The sequence below is a fragment of the Tyto alba genome, unplaced genomic scaffold, assembly GCF_018691265.1.
Source record: "Tyto alba isolate M040663 unplaced genomic scaffold, T.alba_DEE_v4.0 Super-Scaffold_23, whole genome shotgun sequence".
NCBI classification, from domain to species: domain Eukaryota; kingdom Metazoa; phylum Chordata; class Aves; order Strigiformes; family Tytonidae; genus Tyto; species Tyto alba.
The window spans coordinates 7071628-7088505 of record NW_024881297.1 but is presented as its reverse complement, the minus strand read 5'-3'; the positions used below and the strand labels follow the sequence as shown (position 1 = coordinate 7088505).

General features: G+C 50.4%; 2 protein-coding genes across 2 annotated transcripts; both read left to right on the top strand.

Moving 5' to 3' along the window:
- Positions 1-84: 84 nt before the first annotated feature.
- LOC104360102 (estradiol 17-beta-dehydrogenase 11-like) lies at positions 85-15864 on the top strand. Its single transcript, XM_042796532.1, has 8 exons — positions 85-433; positions 9248-9462; positions 10498-10605; positions 11244-11375; positions 12433-12539; positions 13579-13716; positions 13989-14105; positions 15207-15864. The coding sequence occupies exons 2-8, from the start codon at positions 9253-9255 to the stop codon at positions 15292-15294; spliced, it is 900 nt and encodes a 299-aa protein (XP_042652466.1). The 5' UTR covers positions 85-433; positions 9248-9252; the 3' UTR covers positions 15295-15864.
- On the top strand, positions 430-6575 carry LOC116962847 (estradiol 17-beta-dehydrogenase 11-like). Its single transcript, XM_042796531.1, has 7 exons — positions 430-648; positions 1683-1790; positions 2429-2560; positions 3044-3150; positions 3890-4027; positions 4277-4393; positions 5894-6575. Exons 1-7 carry the CDS (start codon positions 439-441, stop codon positions 5979-5981), a joined length of 900 nt encoding a protein of 299 aa, XP_042652465.1. The 5' UTR covers positions 430-438; the 3' UTR covers positions 5982-6575.
- Positions 15865-16878: the final 1014 nt, after the last annotated feature.

Here is a 16878-nt window from a genome sequence, read left to right as displayed (position 1 = left end):
GACACGCCCCCTCGTCAAACGCCGCTAGCTGATTGGCTGATATGTCCTTGGCCAGTCGGAGGTTAGTGGCGGCGGCTCCACCCGCCCGGGCGGCGTCCTGATTTCGGTAATCGTGGTCGCTGCGTTTCACGCAGCACCGGGCGGCGAAAGAAGCCTGGGCCCGTCCGGGGCGGGCCAAGAGGCGCGGGGAGAGTCCGCGGCGGAAGCCGGTGACTGACAGGTCGAGTCGTGCGTGCTGAGGCGGGCGGCAGGCACCCCCTGGCGGCGGAGGAGGAGAGCGCCAGACCGCGGGCAGGGCCAGGCTCTGGGGCCGCGGCGCTAAGCCGCCAATCAGCGCATACGGCCCCGCCCACGGCCCCACCCCGGCCCCGCGCGCGGCAGCCCTCAGTCGAAGCGGGCCCCAGCTTGGGCAGGCGGCCGGCGGCGTTCGGAGGAGCGATGAATCCGTTCCTGGACCTCCTCCTGTTCCTGGCCACGCTCGTCTACGCCTACTTAGAGGCTTTTGTGAAGCTCTTCGTCCCTGCGAGGAGAAAGTCCGTCAGCGGGGAGCTCGTGCTCATCACCGGTGCTGGCCACGGTGTGGGGAGAGCGACGGCCTTGGAGTTCGCCAAGCGCCAGAGCAGGCTGGTTCTGTGGGACATCAACAAGGTAACGGCGCGGGTCACGGCTGGGCTCCTGGTGCCTCCCAGGGCTCGGGGTTTGTCGTGAAACCGACTCCCAGGGCCGAGCAGCACGGCGCTGAGCTGTGTGTGAGCCCCCCTGTCCCCTGGCACAGGGACGGTGCCTTGCTAAGGGTTGGCACGAGATCAAGCTCTTTGTGTCGGCCAGGTTGACTGGCGTGCAAACAGAGCTTGGCAAGGGGAGGATGCAAACACACAGGAGGTCATTCAGTAGGGGTGGAGGCAAGGTGCGTAGGAGCGACGGGCTGGACAGGGGGTGAGCGGCCGGGCAGCCGTGCGCAGGAAAGGTTTCTGACACGGAAACTGCAGAGGAGTTCCTCATGGCATCCTGAAGCTGCAAAAAACATCCACCCACCAACAAAAATACCAAAACCCGCACAATAGAAGCCTAGCATAGGGGCATGTATCGACAGGGAAGGTATAGCGTAACATTTTTGTGTCCATTCATGCAACCCATTATGGCTGAGATCAGTCTTTGTGTGTGCTTTGTGTGCTCAAGTGCCACCTTCTTCAAAGAAGGCGTGACTCGGGGCGGGGGGCAGGAAGAGTGGCACAGGGCACTGGTCTCCCAGTGTGTAAAGGGCCGCGGCCAAGGCGAGCGTTGTTCGTGTCCACTGGAATGGAGGAAGAAGGAAAAACTGTATTGGCGAGCAAGTGAGCTTTGCTGCTGGGCAATACATTGAGAGGGAGGAGAGAAGCAGGCGCTGCAGCACCTTGCCAAGGGAGGCTGTGGGAGTCACCGCGGGCCCCTTCCTGCAGCCCAGCTGCGTGGGCTTTGCCAAGGCAAATCACTCCTGTTGCTCTATGCAGGCCCAAAATGGAAGGTTGGAACACCAGTCCTCCCACAGACCCCAGCTACAGCTCCTTCCCTGGGGAGTCGTGAGCTGCTCACTCACTTGAGAGACATCGTCAGCCTCTGGCTGTTCTGCCGTGGAGCGCGAGCGGCAACAGGCGGGCAGGGTACAGCCACGCGTGCGTGTGTCTCTTTTCTGCCTCTTACAGCACGGCGTGGAGGACACGGCAGCAGAATGTGAAAGGCTGGGAGCCACTGTTCAAGCCTTCGTGGTGGACTGCAGCAAAAGGGAGGAAATCTACAGTGCTGCGGAGAAGGTAGGGGAGCAGAGGCACGCCCGAAGAGTTTACCCAAACGGGCTCGATTTTCGGAAAAGCCAGGAAAACAAGAGGAGAGGTGTGGTATGCGAATCGTGCAAGCCCCAGGAGTCTCCCCGCTTCTTGCCACTTTCTGTACAGAGAGGGAGGCAGCAATTCCGAGATCGCAGCCAGCCTCACCCTCCTTTGTGAGGCTGGGGCGTATCACGCCTTGCTGACACGTTTGTTCTTTAGACTTCCAGCCCCTGATGGAACTTCTCTCCTTCACTTTCCTGAACAGCACGCAGATAACACTGGGGACACTGGAAACTTTTTGTTGTAAAGGATGTGGTCTGGCTGGCTCAAAACGGTCTGTACGTCCTTAGTCCTGACTGTGACTACACAGCGGGTACCGTGTGTGCGGGTGCTGTGTGGAAGACTGTAACTCCTGGCAGTAATAAAGGGAGAAGCATCAGATCTAAAATGGGTTTCATGGTACTACTGCAGAGTTCCCACCTCACGTGGAAACGCGGCACCATCTTCCTCTCCCTAAAAGAAACAGCGTTAAGCATTAAATTAATTACCCCTCGTCTTCCACAGCCTTGCATTTTTCTGATAACGAGTGACACGTACTTTTCTGGGGTTTTTGTGTCCAAAAGGTGAGAAAGGAAATTGGGGATGTCTCCATCCTGGTGAATAACGCAGGTGTGATTACAGCTGCTGACCTGCTCTCAACTCAGGACCACCAGATTCAAAGAATGTTTGAAGTCAACAGTCTTGCTCACCTCTGGGTAAGGGCCACTACCACCTTCATACCTGTGTTTTTTTCGGGAGTGTTGCTGAGGCAGCATATTTAGACTAGCAGTTATCTTTAGACTAGCAATTATTGTCAGCTACCAGTGAAGAACAAAAGCATCTTTTGGCTGTTTATAGCACAGGGACACCCAGCTAAACTGACAGTTGGGAAACTTGAGGATCCTCTTGCCGATCTGAGCCTGGCCCAGTTTCTTCATTTCCTCTTTCTCTGGGTGAGCTAGCGGGGCCACGGCCTCATCTTCAGCACAGTTTGGTCTCTGTCAGAGGCGTATTAGGTTTCGACTTGGCATCGAGTGTTTTGGGCACCTGCAGCTGAGCACTGAGACCCTGCAACTAGGAGAGTTAGTTGCTTAATTAGTGATAGTCGGGGTCAGTGGTGAATATGCCTAAAAAAACATTGTTCTCCCCCTTTCCCTCTCCCATTCCACTTCTGCCTCTTGGCTTAAATGACTTTCAAGACTACAAGAGCTTTTCTGCCAGCCATGATGAGCAACAACTACGGTCACATTGTCACGGTGGCTTCAGCAGCAGGTCATTTGGTGACTTCTTTCATGGTGGCTTATTGGTAAGTCATTTTACAATCAGCTCTCTTTGGTTTTTTATTTTAATTGCATGTTGTCCATCGACAATCTCAGAGTAACCAAGTGATTCCTCCCACTGAGTAAGGGATGTGGAAAGGGCTGTGCTAAGGAGGAGGAAAGCACAAGAGCCAGCACTTAGGGATGCCTGGCCGTTCCCCCCGGTTTGCTTATCAGCTCTGACTGAATCAGGAGCAATGCTTGTATGAAGGAGTAGTCATGGGACACATCAACTAATGAAAGCTTCTCCTTTTTTTCCCCTCCCTCACCAATCCAGGCTTTCGCTTAGCAAAAAAAAAGGTATCCTCTTCCCTTTTCCTTCTTAGAAAGTAGCGCTTCAGTGAGTTGTTGTAGTGTGTCAAGTCAACCCCTAATGAGTAGCTTTTGATAGTTCTACCATTGTGGCACTGTCTCTAGTGCATTTGACTGGAACTGCAGTGTCCAAATTAATAGCAGTCAATAAACAGGTTCTCTGGTTCTACTTTCTTTGGAGTTAATTTATACTCCTGGCCTGGGCCAATTTCTGTGGCAGTACATTCCCCAACATGTGCAGGCATAATGATCCTCTTTCAAAACACACACAAATGCCACAAGGTGCTCCTATGTGGTATGAGCAACAGTACAGAATTGTTCTCCCTATCTACCCTGACCATCACTCTTCATTGTAGAGATTCGGGCTGCATTGCTTCTAATAATCTTCTCACTTGGCTTTTTCTCTTCCTGCAGTTCAAGCAAGTTTGCTGCGGTGGGTTTTCATAAAGCTCTGACAGAGGAGCTGGCTACCCTGGGAAAGGATGGAATAAAAACTACGTGTCTTTCTCCGGTTTTTATAAACACTGGATTTGTCAAAAACCCCAGTACAAGGTAACTATCAAAACTCTGCCTTTCCTTCTTTGCATCAAGACACTGCGTATTAGCCCCAGCTTTAAGCCTTGTATTCCAGCTGACTATAGAAAACCAGTATATGCTACTGGCTAATCTGCAGTGTCATTTAACACACATCATGGTTGCATCTGAATTACCTGATGTTGTGCCTGCGTGAAGCATCCTACATCAGGTAGTAGCACCCCTGTTTCACCACTGTAGCTCTTACATGTATGCTTTCCTATGTAGGCTAGGAAAGATTTTGGAGATTGAAGAAGTTGTAGAGGCCCTGATGGAAGGAATACTGACCAACAAGAAAATGGTTTTTGTTCCATCACATCTAAGCATTGCTTTACTTTCTGAAATGTAAGTAGCAAAAGAAAAAACAAAGGGAAGGGGGAGGGAAAAACACATCAGTGCCAACTGGCTGGGTATACAAACATCAATCATGAATCAAATGTTACATTTTATGAGGAACTGCATTTTTGCACTCATGGTAGTAAAAGATATGGTTTGGCAGTGTAGAGAAGCTGGACAGCAGAAGTTCACATTTAACCCAGTTTCATTTATTTTGTATTATCTTCGGTGTTTGACATCACTATATTCACTTATTTATCAGTCCAGATGTGACTTCAGTCTGCCTAGAGTAACTCGGTAACATGTAACTGTCTGCAGGATAGAATATTATTTTTTTAAGCAACCACCCATTTGAAATATTTTAGTAGGAGAAGAACACATACTAAGGTAATGAAATAGCAGTGGTTCTTTCTAATGCCAACAGCAGGCATCATACACAAAGATTTTTCTGAGCTCTCTCATACGTCCTTGTGATCCACTTTCTGCAGCTAACTATTCTCAGCAGAGAGCTCAGCTGCTCTACAGGGAGGGAGAGGGAGGACAAGAAAACACGTTTTCTTCACAGATTGCCATTTGCCTTGGGCTTGTGAACCACAATTTCTCTGAACCAGCAGCCCCAGCGTAGTTCCAGAAGGAGCTGAGGACCTGCTGCTCATTAGTATTTGTTTCTTCATGTCAACACCAAAGACTGAGGTCACAGAGAATGGGAAGATTGTTTCAAAAGGGCTCTACTGCTTCTCTCTGCCACGTAAAGCAAGATTTGTCCTCTCGCACATCTTTAGTATCTCCAGGGTAGCTGCTCTGCTGAGGAGGTGTTTTTACCGGAGCTCAGGTTCCAAATCTGGCTTTAACATCAAAACAAATAAGATAACTTTTCAGTTAACTTCTACAGTCTTTCATGAAACACTTGGTATGGTCTCTTTTGCAAAGCCCGACACCAGACTCCAAGAAAAGGCTTTGGAGTCTTTTTGCATCTCCAAAAGCTGCCTGCTGACAGCGCAGGTGTGCAGAAGCATAGACAAGTTAAACCTCATGCTGTCAAAGTCCTTAGGATAACTTTGCTTTGTTTATCTTGATGTGGGGCAGGGGGACACAAAGAGACATGATGCATAGAAGAAATCCTCAGAGAGGAAACTGCACCTCAGTTGTAACATCTCATCCTTCCATAGGCCCCTGCTGCTTTTGAAGCATAGAGCACTCAACACACACCAATCTCTGTTCAGTATTGAGACTTCTTGGGTCCTGTAGCAATATTGCAACCCAAACACTGACCAGTAGATACCCAGCCTTAGAACTGTCATGGGCACGGGTGGGATAGGAGGTAAACTATACAGAGATTGATGAGGGGCACTTATTCTTTGGCAGTAACACCCAGTTTAAGCCTTGGTCTCAGTCTGCGTGTGCACGCTTCCGCTCCCAGACCAGCTCTTCCCTCACCTGCAGTGCCACTTCTTCCCATGACTTCAGTTTCTTACCCCACGTTTCATCTCACATTATGATCTCTTTCAGGTTGCTTCCAGAACGTGCCTTGGCTGTCCTGAAAAAGCTGACCGATGCCAAGTTTGATGCAGTCATTGGGCAGAGAAGCACCCAGTGAAGAGTGAAAATCAATCCTCATTTCCCAGTGGCACCAGTGAAAACAGAACACGTGCTGAATGTGGTTCAGCTGGTTTGATCCAGAGCAGGGCTAGGACAGATGCTTCCAGGACTCCATTTCCAGCCAGACCTAAGGGTTTCTCCCACACCTGCGTAACACGGAGCGATAACAAAGCGGAGATGCAGCTCTGGAAGTCTGAAGGGCAGCTTTGGCTCTGCGTCGCATCACCTGCACCTCTGAGCGCTGAGGCAGACAGGAATTGCCGCAGAGCCCGCTTGTGGGACAGCATGGCTGCCTGCTTGGGTGCCCGGGGATTGCCTGAGAGTATGTTCTTCTGGACTCATCCCTCAGCAAAAGTATCTTGCAAGAATCAATTTCTAGAGGAGGTGAGCAGTCTGGTTTACCTCAATTTATCTTTTTAAATGTGAAAAAAAAAAAGGGCTCTAATGAGCCCTCATTTTCCTTTGCTTTTGTAGTGAGTACCTGGAATAAGACAGCCTTGTTTGTACCGTAATACCTAACTCCATGGATTAGCAATTATGCAGTAGCACCACCAACACTACTCATTCCAAATAAATACCGTTCTCTGACCCAGAGGTGTCTCTCAGCAGTGAGAGTGGTAAAGCCAGGCCTGAGCACGGCCAGCGGAGCAGGTGCTACGACGGTGGCAGGGTCAGCCCAAGGCTGCTGGGCCGTGGGGCCGAGGCAGGTCCCCGCTCACCCCGGGAAGCCACATCGGGATCAGTGAGCTCCCGGGCCAGGCCCGGCATGGCCACAGCGCAGCCCACACGAGGGCTGGGGCTGAGGCCAGGGCTGAGGGGCAGGGGCCAGGCCAGGGGCAGAGGGTGCCTGGGGGGAGGCTCCAGATGAGCCTTCTCGCCGCTCCTCCTCCTCACAAGCTGACAGCCTGCTCTGGTGGGACCCACCCCGGCCAGGAGGTTGAACCCCCAAAGGTCTTCAGCCTGTGGCACAAGAGAACAGCGCCTGATGAAACATGGGTCAAAGACCTCTTCAGAGCACAGGTTATCGATCTCTCCACCCCCTTGTGCAGCTGCCAGCTGCGCCAGGCACTTGCCTTGGGTGGCTGTGAGCCAACTGAACACGCTGCCACCCTTGGCACAGCTGGGGATGGCTGCCTGCCAGTAGAATCACGCCCATGCTCCTCAGCATTTCTTCCTGGTCTGTAAACTGAGGTTCTTCAGAAAAAAGGAGAGCTCCCGTCATCCAGCTCCTCCTGCTTTGGGTGGCAATAAGTAGACGTTTGCACTGCCGGCAGCAGAAACAATTGCTAAATGACACAAAAATGGTTTCCTTTTTGCCAGTGTAACACTCATATAACAGGACATTCAGGGGGTGCCAAAGCACAAGTTCCCAGATTGGGAACTTTTGCTTCACAGTGCAAGACTCCTGTAGCCAGGAAAGGAAAAGAAAGGAGTGGTATCCAAAAATCAGGGCATTAAAAAAAAAAAAAAGTTGAAAGCCAATTAAAGAATACATGGGTGTGGTTTCTATCTAGAACCAAAGCCAAGTTGTGTGTTTTGTGCTGGCCCTGCTTTTTTTTTTTGAGCTGCATATTGTCCTCTTGCTAAGATGGCAGTCCTGTCATGTATATGAGACAACTGAAGCCAGAGCACATCTGTTTGGTTTTTTCATTATTTACTTCCACCTATTCATACCCAGTAAAGAGTCAAAGGGTCTAAACATACAAATGCATCAAAAAAACCCCGAAGGGTCTAAACATACATCCGCTTCAAAAGCCCTCCTCAGAGGGAGCAGTGCACTGGGAAAAATGTTTGTCCTTAACACTGGAGCCTAGAGGCTAATCAGTACTTTACTTATTTGTAGGTGTCTGCAGCAATACAAGAGACAACTCTCAAACATTCTTAGCTTTTGACCCAGCTTAGCCTCTCCTGGAGCATGCCTTGCACGTTTGTGCTGTTTCAGGGCTTGAATCCTTCCTCAAAGGAACGGTACGGTGCAGTCCAATGCCCCCAAAGATGCAGCTCAGAAAGACCCCTGAGATAGATGAGCCGGTGTCCTGATGAGCAGGCCTTCTGCTCAGGCAGGGGAAGGACTGGCTGCAGTGGGACACGTCAGACGAGACATCTGGCTTCTCCTGGCCCGCTGTTCCCACTAGCCCTGAGCATCATTCAGATTCTGATGGCAGCATTACATTGAAAGACAAAATCCTTCTAGGGAATGAGGGGCAGCACTCTCCTGCAGAGTCTGTTTCTCAACACACTTGCACCTAAGGAGAGGGCGACTGGGTTCACTCCTGCTTTCCCACATCTAGCCCAGGCTCTCAGAGCCCAGGGGAATTAGCAGGTGACGCAACTTCTGCGCGACTCTGCATGTGGCTGCGTTTCCCCTCGGTGCCTCCTACAGCTGAAAGTCTGCTTGGTATGAAGAAACAGACGCAAAAGCAAGGATCTAAACCTCCATCTCCTGAACGCCAGCGACAGAATTGAATCATCAAGCCCTCCCAGACTCCTCAGTTCTCTTCCTGTCCTCAGCAGGCAACTGAAGCTTATCCCAAAGCCTCGTCACTGCGGGCGCCTAGCAGGAGCCCATGCGAGCAAGCTTCATGTTAGCCTACAGCAAAGTCCCAAATTTGAAGAGCGGCACCTCACACTCTGGCTTAGGGCTCGAGATCAGTCAGGTCTGTGACTGTGGCCTCGTGCTCTGCCTCCCTCTGAGGTGGCTCCTGGGGCCAGCACGTCTCTGCCCTCCCTGCCTCCTCCGCCTCAGCCACAGCCCTGGCTGGAGCCCCGTGACAGGCAAAGGGCAGCACCGCAGCGTTGTGCAATCAGGGCCCGGCCCAAATGCCCCTGTGTTAATTAAGAACAGAACGAAGACCCAAGAGAAAAGCGGGAAGTCTCCCTGCTGGAGCCAACAAACAAGATGAGCAACAGCGCAGCCAAATCCCAAAGGGCAAAGAAAAAAGAACCCTTTTCTACAGCTCTAATCTGAACTGGGTTTTGGTTAGAGCACAGATGTTCAGGCAACCTTCACTCCACACACCGCTCAAAAACGCCCCTTTTTGGCTCCCGCCAGGCCGCGGCGCTGCCGCCCGCCCCCCGGGCCCACAACCCGCCGCCATCGGGCCCCGCCCCGGCCCGCTCCCGCCCGCCCCCCGGACAATCCCCCGCGCTCTGATAGGCTGCCGCCGGCGCGGCAGGTGGGGCGACGCCGCTCCCCGCGTCCCTCAGTCAAGCGCGCGGCAGCCCCCTCAGGAGGTGAGAAGCTCTGGCCGGCGGCGTTCGGAGGAGCGATGAATCCGTTCCTGGACCTCCTCCTGTTCCTGGCCACGCTCGTCTACGCCTACTTAGAGGCTTTTGTGAAGCTCTTCGTCCCTGCGAGGAGAAAGTCTGTCAGCGGGGAGCTCGTGCTCATCACCGGTGCTGGCCACGGTGTGGGGAGAGCGACGGCCTTGGAGTTCGCCAAGCGCCAGAGCAGGCTGGTTCTGTGGGACATCAACAAGGTAACGGCGCGGGTCACGGCTGGGCTCCTGGTGCCTCCCAGGGCTCGGGGTTTGTCGTGAAACCGACTCCCAGGGCCAAGCAGCACGGCGCTGAGCTGTGTGTGAGCCCCCCTGTCCCCTGGCACAGGGACGGTGCCTTGCTAAGGGTTGGCACGAGATCCAAGCTCTTTGTGTCGGCCAGGTTGACTGGCGTGCAAACAGAGCTTGGCAAGGGGAGGATGCAAACACACAGGAGGTCATTCAGTAGGGGTGGAGGCAAGGTGCGTAGGAGCGACGGGCTGGACAGGGGGTGAGCGGCCGGGCAGCCGTGCGCAGGAAAGGTTTCTGACACGGAAACTGCAGAGGAGTTCCTCATGGCATCCTGGAGCTGCAAAAAACATCCACCCACCACCAAAAATACCAAACCCCACACAATAGAAGCCTAGCATAAGGGCATGTATCGACAGGGAAGATCTAGCGTAACATTTTTGTGTCCATTCATGCAACCCATTATGGCTGAGATCAGTCTTTGTGTGTGCTTTGTGTGCTCAAGTGCCACCTTCTTCAAAGAAGGCGTGACTCGGGGCGGGGGGCAGGAAGAGTGGCACAGGGCACTGGTCTCCCAGTGTGTAAAGGGCCGCGGCCAAGGCGAGCGTTGTTCGTGTCCACTGGAATGGAGGAAGAAGGAAAAACTGTATTGGCGAGCAAGTGAGCTTTGCTGCTGGGCAATACATTGAGAGGGAGGAGAGAAGCAGGCGCTGCAGCACCTTGCCAAGGGAGGCTGTGGGAGTCACCGCGGGCCCCTTCCTGCAGCCCAGCTGCGTGGGCTTTGCCAAGGCAAATCACTCCTGTTGCTCTACGCAGGCCCAAAATGGAAGGTTGGAACACCAGTCCTCCCACAGACCCCAGCTACAGCTCCTTCCCTGGGGAGTCGTGAGCTGCTCACTCACTCGAGAGACATCGTCAGCCTCTGGCTGTTCTGCCGTGGAGCGCGAGCGGCAACAGGCAGGCAGGGTACAGCCACGCGTGCGTGTGTCTCTTTTCTGCCTCTTACAGCACGGCGTGGAGGACACGGCAGCAGAATGTGAAAGGCTGGGAGCCACTGTTCAAGCCTTCGTGGTGGACTGCAGCAAAAGGGAGGAAATCTACAGTGCTGCGGAGAAGGTAGGGGAGCAGAGGCACGCCCGAAGAGTTTACCCAAACGGGCTTGATTTTCGGAAAAGCCAGGAAAACAAGAGGAGAGGTGTGGTATGCGAATCGTGCAAGCCCCAGGAGTCTCCCCGCTTCTTGCCACTTTCTGTACAGAGAGGGAGGCAGCAATTCCGAGATCGCAGCCAGCCTCACCCTCCTTTGTGAGGCTGGGGCGTATCACGCCTTGCTGACACGTTTGTTCTTTAGACTTTCAAACCCTGACGGAACTTCTGTCCTTCACTTTCCTGAACAGCACGCAGATAACACTGGGGACACTGGAAACTTTTTGTTGTAAAGGATGTGGTCTGGCTGGCTCAAAACGGTCTGTACGTCCTTAGTCCTGACTGTGACTACACAGCGGGTACCGTGTGTGCGGGTGCTGTGTGGAAGACTGTAACTCCTGGCAGTAATAAAGGGAGAAGCATCAGATCTAAAATGGGTTTCATGGTACTACTGCAGAGTTCCCACCTCACGTGGAAACGCGGCACCATCTTCCTCTCCCTAAAAGAAACAGCATTAAGCATTAAATTAATTACCCCTCGTCTTCCACAGCCTTGCATTTTTCTGATAACGAGTGACACGTACTTTTCTGGGTTTTTTGTGTCCAAAAGGTGAGAAAGGAAATTGGGGATGTCTCCATCCTGGTGAATAACGCAGGTGTGATTACAGCTGCTGACCTGCTCTCAACTCAGGACCACCAGATTCAAAGAATGTTTGAAGTCAACAGTCTTGCTCACCTCTGGGTAAGGGCCACTACCACCTTCATACCTGTGTTTTTGGGAGTGTTGCTGAGGCAGCATATTTAGACTAGCAATTATCTTTAGACTAGCAATTATTGTCAGCTACCAGTGAAGAACAAAAGCATCTTTTGGCTGTTTATAGCACAGGGACACCCAGCTAAACTGACAGTTGGGAAACTTGAGGATCCTCTTGCCGATCTGAGCCTGGCCCAGTTTCTTCATTTCCTCTTTCTCTGGGTGAGCTAGCGGGGCCACGGCCTCATCTTCAGCACAGTTTGGTCTCTGTCAGAGGCGTATTAGGTTTCGACTTGGCATCGAGTGTTTTGGGCACCTGCAGCTGAGCACTGAGACCCTGCAACTAGGAGATACACAGCTGAAAAACCCAAAGCAATGTTTTTACCGGCTGAGCTGCACAAAAGGCAGCTGGCATGTGGCCCGAACAGCTGGGCGGGTTGGGCGAAGCAGGGGAGGGCCACCCCCACAGCTGCCTGCATGGCCTGGCCTGCGCCCCTCTCACCTCTGCGCCGAGTTCTCCCAGCTTTCTGCCAGCAGTCCCAGTCTAGGTGACACAGCGGGGCCCCACCAGAGTTGGGCCTGGGGTCCTTGGCACGCCCACAGCTGAGCCCTGGGTCAGGGCAGCTGCCAGGTGGGGTTACAGAGGGGCAGGGATTCAGCTGGTAAGGACTTGTTGTTGGCGGCAGAAGAAAAGGGATGCTGCAGGTTGATGAGCGTTTTATTGTACATGCTGGGGTGAGACACTGGCAGCGTTGCTGCTGACACCTGAAACTTAAAAAGCAGCTTTGGGAAGGTGTGAGAATCAGCTCCTGTTTATAGCTAACTTCCCGAAACATGCCCATTTGGAAAACAGGTTGCCAGCTGTCACAGCTGAATGGAGAACGGACACCTCCCTGCCTCTCAGAATCTGATGGGCTCTGCAGCACATAGCATTAGTTACTTAATTATAGTCGGGGTCAGTGGTGAATATGCCTAAAAAAAACATTTTTCTCCCCCTTTCCCTCTCCCATTCCACTTCTGCCTCTTGGCTTAAATGACTTTCAAGACTACAAGAGCTTTTCTGCCAGCCATGATGAGCAACAACTACGGTCACATTGTCACGGTGGCTTCAGCAGCAGGTCATTTTGTGACTTCTTTCATGGTGGCTTATTGGTAAGTCATTTTACAACCAGCTCTCTTTCTTTTGTTTTGTTTTTTTTTTTTTTTTTTTTTTATTTTAATTGCATGTTATCTATCAGCACGCTCAGAGTAACCAAACGAGTCCTCCCTCTGAGTAAGGTATGTGGAAAGGGCTGTGCTAAGGAGGAGGAAAGCACAAGAGCCAGCACTTAGGGATGCCTGGTCGTTCCCCCCGGTTTGCTTATCAGCTCTGACTGAATCAGGAGCAATGCTTGTATGAAGGAGTAGTCATGGGACACATCAACTAATGAAAGCTTCTCCTTTTTTTCTCTCCCTCACCAATCCAGACTTTCGCTTAGCAAAAAAGGTATCCTCTTCCCTTTTCCTTCTTAGAAAGTAGTGCTTCAGTGAGTTGTTGTAGTGTGTCAAGTCAACCCCTAATGAGTAGCTTTTCATCATTATGCCACTGTGGTACTGACTGTAGTTTATAGAAGTACTTCTGTCATCATGGGATAAAATTGCTTTTTGACTGTAAAATTACACTTTGGAAGGTAAGAACATGGTAATACTTACTATGTTGTGAGCAACCTAACCAATGCAACTCAGATGTTGATGCCACGAGGCACTCCTATGTGGTATGAGCTACAGTAGATTTTTGTTTTCCCTTTCCACCCTGCCCATCATTCTTCATTTTAGAGATTCAGACTGCATTTCTTCTAAGAATCTTCTCACCTGGGAAAAAATGGAAGTCCATCGATTGATGCATATTAGTTGTTATTTTCTAAGAATTTCTGACATTTGTCCATCTGTTTTCAAGTAAGGTGACTTTTTCTGGAAGACACTCGCCCTGCACTCCACAATGACTCCCCCAAGCAGCAATGTTTAATCCAGCACTACACTCTGGCACGGGGGAAGTTACAATTAGTCTTTGTGCTGTCTCTCAGCTGGGTTACTTTTTTTTTTTTTTCCTGCCTCCCAGTCAGTACTGTGTGATCTTCTAGGGCACTTCCAGCTGTAAAAAGCTAGAAATAATATTTCTGCCTTCTCATTAGTGCCTTTCTGCTTCCTGCAGTTCAAGCAAGTTTGCTGCGGTGGGTTTTCATAAGGCTCTGACAGAGGAGCTGTCTACCCTGGGAAAGGATGGAATAAAAACTACATGTCTTTGTCCAATTTTTATAAACACTGGATTTGTCAAAAACCCCAGTACAAGGTAACTATCAAAACTCTGCTTTCCCGTCCTTCCTTCTTTGCATCAAGGCACTATGTATTAGCCCCAGCTTTAAGCCTTGTATTCCAACTAACTGTATAAAAAGAGATAAATTTGCATATACTATTGAGTAAGGAAAATCTTCAGTGTCATTTAACCCACATCATGCTTGCATCTGAATTACCTGAGGTTGTGCCTATGTGAAGCATCCTACATCAGGTAGTAGCACGCCTGTTTCACCACCGTAGCTCTTACATGTATGCTTTCCTGTCTAGGCTAGGAAAGATTTTGGAGACTGAGGAAGTTGTAGAGGCCCTGATGGAAGGAATACTGACCAACAAGAAAATGGTTTTTGTTCCATCAATTCAACGCGTTGCTTTACTTCTTGAAAAGTAAGTAGGAAAAAAATACAACCAAATAAAAAACCCTCCATATGTATCAAATATATCTTGCTGAGTGTACAACCTTCAAACTTGTAGCATCTGATTCAAGTTGTATTTTAGAACACACCACTAGTTAACCAAATAGTGCAGTGGTTCTTTAATGACAACAGCAGACATCATTCACAGAAAGATTTTATCGAGTCCCCTTATAGGTCATTATGATCCACTTTCTGCAGCTAACTGTTGTCAGTGGAGATCTCAACTACACTTCAGGCTGATAGGGAGGGAGGGGGAGAACAAGAGAACCCTTTTTCTTCACAGTTTGCTATTTGCCTTTGGCCTGCAAACAATACTTTCTCTGAAAAAGCAGCCTCAGAGCTGAGGACCTGATGCTTACTCGTATTTGTTTCTTCATGTCAACACCAATGATTTAGATCACAGAGGCTGGGAAAATTGCTCTAAATGGCTCTATTGCTTAACTCTGCCATGTAAAGCAAGATTTGTTCTCTTACATGTCTTTAATATCCATTGCAGCTGCTCTGCTGAAGAGGTATTTTCATCAGAGCTAAGGTTCCAAACCTAGAATTAACATCAGAACAACTAAATTAAGTTTTCAGTTAACTTTTATAGTATCTCATGAAAGACTTGTAATTTCTTCCTTGTGAAAGCCAGGAAACTTGGGTCTAACTCCAAATTTCTTTTTATGAGGCAGTGTAAAGATGTTTGGTCTTTTTTTTTTTTTTTGACCCCTAAGAATTCCCCAGATTAACCAGATCAGGTTTTGAAAGCAAAGAGAAAGCATTTGCAGATGTCCATGTTCAATATTAAAACTTCCTGGATCTTGTAGCGATATTGCAACCTAAATCGTGTCCAGTACATACTTGTCTTGGAACTGTCATAAAAGGAGATGGCTGGGACTGGAGTTAAAACTAGACAGATTGATGAGGGGCACTTATTCTTTGGCAGTAACACCCAGTTTAAGCCTTGGTCTCAGTCTGCGTGTGCACGCTTCCGCTCCCAGACCAGCTCTTCCCTCACCTGCAGTGCCACTTCTTCCCATGACTTCAGTTTCTTACCCCACGTTTCATCTCACATTATGATCTCTTTCAGGTTGCTTCCAGAACGTGCCTTGACTGTCCTGAAAAAGCTGACTGATGTCAAGTTTGATGCAGTCATTGGGCAGAGAAGCACCCAGTGAAGAGTGAAAATCAATCCTCATTTCCCAGTGGCACCAGTGAAAACAGAACACGTGCTGAATGTGGTTCAGCTGGTTTGATCCAGAGCAGGGCTAGGACAGATGCTTCCAGGACTCCATTTCCAGCCAGACCTAAGGGTTTCTCCCACACCTGCGTAACACGGAGCGATAACAAAGCGGAGATGCAGCTCTGGAAGTCTGAAGGGCAGCTTTGGCTCTGCGTCGCATCACCTGCACCTCCGAGCGCTGAGGCAGACAGGAATTGCCGCAGAGCCCGCCTGTGGGACAGCATGGCTGCCTGCTTGGGTGCCCGGGGATTGCCTGAGAGTATGTTCTTCTGGACTCATCCCTCAGCAAAAGTATCTTGCAAGAATCAATTTCTAGAGGAGGTGAGTGGCCTGGTTCAGCTCAATTTATATTTTTTAATTTAAAAACCGCTCTAATGCACACAGAATTTGATGTGATTTTGTAACAGGGACCCGAAATAATACAGCCTTATATGTAATTGCATCAATTATGTACTAGCACCATCAACACTACTTATTCCAGATAAATACAGTTCTTTAACACAAAGGTGTCTCTCAGCAGTTAAAGTCATAACCAGGTTCTAGAGGTGCATTTAAAGTATGGTATCAAGTAATGCACCCTCTCCCTCTATAATTTCTCACACTGCTCATCTGCAATTCCCAGACACTTTTAAAACACCTTTCCATGAAAACAGTGCAGTATTTCTCTACAAATGACTGTATGCCCTCCTGCATTTCGTGCGTGCTGGAGAATGTGATTTATTACATGAGAACACAGACTAAGTTGGGCTATTTTTTCTCCTTACAATACAAGGCAAATAATTCAACCTGTCAAAATTCTGCCGTCTATCTGCTTCAGTATTCGTAAGTCAGACTTGTGTATTAAAGAAAAGGGCAAGGTTATGCTGAGCCAGGAAAGCCTTCATTCATGTGCAGCGGGAGAGGTTAAGTTGAAATCCAGAGGGCTTTGGCACCCATGTATAATGCAAGAGAATGGCCTAAATGCCTGGAAACTCCTGAATATGTCTTCATTTCAACGAATTAACACATTCATCAGATCACAAAATTACACCCATACAGACAGTAAATAACACTTCTGCTTCCACATGCCTCTTCACCTTGCATCTCTTCAAACACACGGACATCAGACTGAGGTTTATGTGTTCCACTCCTGTGAAACACTGCCTCGCTGACTGCCACAGATGCTGCAGCAACAACATCCCTGTGTGATCCCAGGATTTACCTTCCCAGCCCTGCCCTGCCCCTTCCAGGAGCAGGGGAGCAGGAGCAGGGAGCCCTGGCAGGAGGCAGCAGGCCAGATGCCGCGGGTTGGGGGCGAGACAGGCACAGCCCCATCGGGGCTCTGCCCCGCTGCTCCCGCGACGGTGGCAGGGTCAGCCCGAGGCTGCGGGGCCGAGGCAGGTCCCCGCTCACCCCGGGAAGCCACATCGGGATCAGTGAGCTCCCGGGCCAGGCCCGGCACGGCCACAGCGCAGCCCACACGAGGGCTGGGGCCGAGGCCAGGGCTGAGGGGTGGGGGCCAGGCCAGGGGCAGAGGGTG